The sequence below is a fragment of the Myotis davidii genome, unplaced genomic scaffold (genome assembly GCF_000327345.1).
Source record: "Myotis davidii unplaced genomic scaffold, ASM32734v1 scaffold592, whole genome shotgun sequence".
In the NCBI taxonomy this organism is placed as follows: Eukaryota; Metazoa; Chordata; class Mammalia; order Chiroptera; family Vespertilionidae; genus Myotis; species Myotis davidii.
The window spans coordinates 865618-870050 of NW_006284844.1; the positions used below are offsets into that span (position 1 = coordinate 865618).

At 49.2% G+C, this 4433-nt stretch overlaps 1 protein-coding gene across 1 annotated transcript in view; it reads right to left on the reverse strand.

Moving 5' to 3' along the window:
* Positions 1-4433, reverse strand: part of MLLT4 (myeloid/lymphoid or mixed-lineage leukemia; translocated to, 4) — a 69988-nt gene that overhangs the window by 39248 nt on the left and 26307 nt on the right. Inside the window, exons 12-14 of the mRNA XM_015558376.1 lie at positions 2902-3020; positions 943-1004; positions 634-839 (exon numbers count right to left, since the gene is read on the reverse strand). Of these exons, the coding sequence (XP_015413862.1) occupies positions 634-839; positions 943-1004; positions 2902-3020 (387 nt within the window). The remainder of the gene's footprint in view (positions 1-633; positions 840-942; positions 1005-2901; positions 3021-4433) is intronic.

Sequence of the window (4433 nt, forward strand, 5' to 3'; positions counted from 1 at the left end):
TACTACAAAGGGTGTTACATATGTATCCATTTTTCCCCCCCGCCCTAGACAGTCCCCTGGCCTCCCCTATTCCCCAGTGTCTTATGTCCATTGGCTATGCTTATATGCATGCATACAAGTCCTTTGGTTGATCTCTTACCCCCCTACCTCCCGCCCCCGAACCCTCCCCGGCCTTCCCGATGCAGTTTGACACTCTGTTTGAGGCAGCTCTGCCTCTGTATCTATTATTGTTCAAAAGTTTATAATGGTCTCAATTATCCATGAATAAGTGAGATCATGAGAATTTTCACTTTAAAAGGTTCATGAATTTCATCTCAATACATTATCATTATTTTTAATTCTAAGAAACCCACATCAAGTCGCAATACTTTCTCACAACTACTATTGTAATTTTAAGGGTCTTCTTCATGATAATCATGTGACCATGTACAATTTACCTTCCCTTATTCTCAAGTTTGTGGGGAAGAAATAGAAAAGACTTTACATTTCTTTTCAACTTTTAAAGCTATTCAGTTTCCATATAATATATGTAACTTTTAGGAAAAATTCTTAAGATAAAGTCAAATATGAAACCAAGTCTGAAGCATTAAAGAACCGGCCCTCCCAGGTTTACAGCTGGCCACGCGGGCTTACCTGGATCACGCCTTCCATCATGCTCACCATCTTGTTGACGATAGCGATCACCTTGTGGGTGCGCTCGGGGGGACTCACTTCCGGTCTGTACTGGCTCGACAATACGTACCGGCAGGCCATGTAGAGCACGTACGTAGGCGACAACTTAAAGTGGACTGTGGAGCTATTCGTGTAATTTATAATAGCAGATAAAAATGAATCTTCAGCTGTGAAGTTTCCCAAAAGAAGAACAAAAGAAAGAAAACATGAATATCAGATGGAGAAAAATGGACAAGAAAAGTTCACTACCAGTGGAATGTGAATACTCACAGCTCTCCCTGAACTCAATGCTTGCAGGCAGCACCAGCTCAGGCCCAGGAGCATCCTGCGTTCTGCAAGAAGAATGGGGCTCTTAAAGCCAGGTCACGGAGCTAACAGCATCCTATCAACCTGTGAAGAGCTCTGAAACTCTTACAAACAACCTCTGTACAGTTTTCTGGATAAGGAAGAGCCCACTGCCTCCTTTTCACATGTGACGTATGCAAATATTCAAATGAGCAAACTGACAGCTGTCACATCCCACTGGGCACAGGCCAGCCCCTCTGGGTACCTGCTTCCACGGGGAGAGCAGACCCGCCCTGACTCCATTATTAACGAGGCTTCACGCCCGCGCAGAGCAGGCCGCTAGACACCTGCTGCGGCGATGGCTCAGGTGACAGTGAGGAGACACTGCTGGGGACACAGACCATCTACTCAGGAAAGGGAGGAATGCCCCGCTGCCCACGGTCTTTCTGTCCAGCCGAGTCAGACAGGACCCCGCAGGCCCCTGCAGCCACGCGGTCAGCATTCTCGATGCTCAGCGACGCCTGCTTCGGGACACACCCTTCTCACTCACATTTCTTCTCAAAGTCACACGAATTCAAGCCCCTTTGCAGCACCTAGCCTGACGCTACAACAACAAGGAGCTGCCTAAAACACAAGCAAAGAGAAGCTGTCATTTGGGAACATTCCTAATAACTAGCACTGTGCTATTTTAGCACCATTATCTGACTACCTTCCCTTTATTACGTGCACGTACTAACTGTGCATATCCTAAGAGCATTATCCTAACTGATCTTTCCCTCTCACGTCTTCATTCACTCACTCAAATATTCATTGGCTCAGGACTATGACACGTGCCTCTTGATCACCTTATAAATAAACAGAGGTGCTCCTTACAATACAAATATACCATTCGCCATCTTATTCTAGAATACACCACCAAACACAGGCACAGACACAGGAAGTAGACGATTCGCTATTACGTCTAAAAAACAAAGCCAGCACACTCAATGAAGAACCAAAGCCCAGACCACAAACACGGTGCAGCCCTGAGGTCCCACATGAACCTACACAGTTAGTCCCTGTGATGGACACTGAGACCTCTGCTGGCGGATGGGGAAGGGACGGCCTGGACCTGTGGCCGTCACCGCCTGGGTGAGTGACCACCAGCCTCAGCTAGCGCCTCAGCTACTGGACTGAGAAGGAGCAGTCAGAACGGCGCCCTGAAACTCAGACTAGCACCCAGAGAGGAGGGGCGCCCCACAGGGCTGCTGCTGCGAGCGGCCGGGCATCCAGCGGTGTCCCAGCTCTGGCGGAGCTGCGGGCCCAGCACACTCAGCACCAGCAGCTGCAGGTCAGGCCCCGCCACTGGACGCACCGCCTGCTAACCGCCACGCTGGAGGCACTGACCGTAACTTCCCATGGCCACAATGGCAGACCCCAGGGAAGTAGAAGTGAGGTACAAGTGACACAGAATTTAAGGATCACGGGGAAAGGAAGTAAGGAAAGGCAGTGCTCTGTGCAAACACCGGCAGGACCAAGGCAGGAAGGAACACTGACTCCACCCCAGGTCTCCGCAGGAGACCACCCGGGAGCAGGAGGGCGAGGGAGAGAGGCGGCACCAGCGCCTCGGGCTAAACCACCCTGGCTCTGCGTTTTAGACGTGGGAATTTCTTTGAAGAACGGGTGAGATGACCAACTAGTCAAGTCCTAGAGAAACGCACTCCACGGCTCAGAGTAGCACACTTCACACAGAAACGCTGAAGCCAACACGCGTCCTCTCCGACCCGGAGAGCAGCGGACAAAAGGGACACAACTATCAGGGCGTTTCCCACGTCAACACCATGAACTACTCTGCCTTCCTCGAACGTTCTAGCCAGGTCAGCGCAGCCGCTACAGATGCGGTAGCTGTACCCCGACCCTCTGGGCAGCGTCCCTCCTTTCCTAATGGAAAGCGACCAGTCTTACCTGCTCTCCTGCCAGCGGTACTCGGGCTGCTGCTCCACGCGGACCATCGGCTTCACCATGCCCCGCTCGGCTGTGCTGCAGGCGGACGACACCCTGTCACTGTCCAGGCGAGTGGAGCTCTAGCCAAGGGGGAACACAGGTGCTTATCAACACACACAGGCACCGGCTTCAGACCCAGCCAGCAAGGAGGCGCGGTGAGCGAGCGGGAGGAGCACAGCCACACGTCCCCAGGGCACGCCCAGAACACACGTCACTGAGGACTAATGGGCACAGCCACGCCCTCCCCAGGCCAGCAGCTCACGTCGCAACACAGGCACACAGACCAGCACCAGGTTCTCCCCGAGCACAGGAGTCACAGGGACCTTATTCCAAAAAGCCTCTTAAATCAGGGCAGCGCTGACGGAGTGCGTACAACACGGAGAGTCAGGTCCTTTTATGGCTCGTTAGTTTTAAGAAAGGATTTTAAAATCTGCTCCTTGTAGCTCAACACCTCATAAAGAACTGAGTACAGAAACAGGTGTCTCTTGTCCTTAACCAACATGGGAGAGACACGTCTACAGCAACCAGTGCCGTACACTTGACCCTTCCCACCAGTGCCCATTCCCGACAGCCCGAGACAGGCCAACAGGTGAGCCCCCGCGTTCGGGAAACCAGCACAGCAGCCATGGCTCACAGAGAACCCACCCCTCACCAGGCTGCCTGTGCCAGGGCTCAGCACTCCTCCGACTGCAGAGCTGAGCAGAGATGACGTCACCTTGTCTCTCCACCGAGAGGAACCTGAGCCCTATGTATCTTTGCATAAGTCCGCGTTTTCGGTAAATGAGAGCACAACCTTACAAAAAGTCACTTTCTATCACGTCATAAACATCTAGCGATGTTTTTATGTTACAAAAGCGTATGTCTGTACAACGTTTTGTTGTCTATTCATCAAATTAAACCAATCCTTTCTGTTACACAATAATTACTTCCATAAGATACACTGACAGAAATAAAACTGGTCAGTGAACAGAAATACTTAGACTGCAAAAATTTTATTTTAAATGAATATTCAGGCGATAAATTATGGTTAAGTTTACCAGGCGTACCAGTTAATAATGCAGATTCTTTTCAACAGATGAAGTTACATATATGTTGATACATATGCGATTTGATATGTATGCTATTTTGTTGTAGTGACAGCAAGCTTCAAAACTTCATATGTCAAATTTGCTGAAGGTATTAACATCACAGATATTTTTACATTTAAAAATGTCCAATTCTGTGCCCAAAAAAAGAGCATCTGCGGGAAGTTTTAATTCATTACTTTATTTTGAAGAAGTGCTGCTGAAAGTTACCGTATATTTCGGGAAGCTTATGGTGAACATGCTCCATCTCAAAATACCTGTGAACGCTGGTTTAAACGCTTGAAAAGTGATGCTTTCGGTGTGAAAGACAAAGAACGTCCAGGTCAACCGAAAAAGTTTGAAGACCAACAATTACAAGCATTAGTGGATGAAGATGAATGACAAACTCAAAACCAACTTGCATAAAAT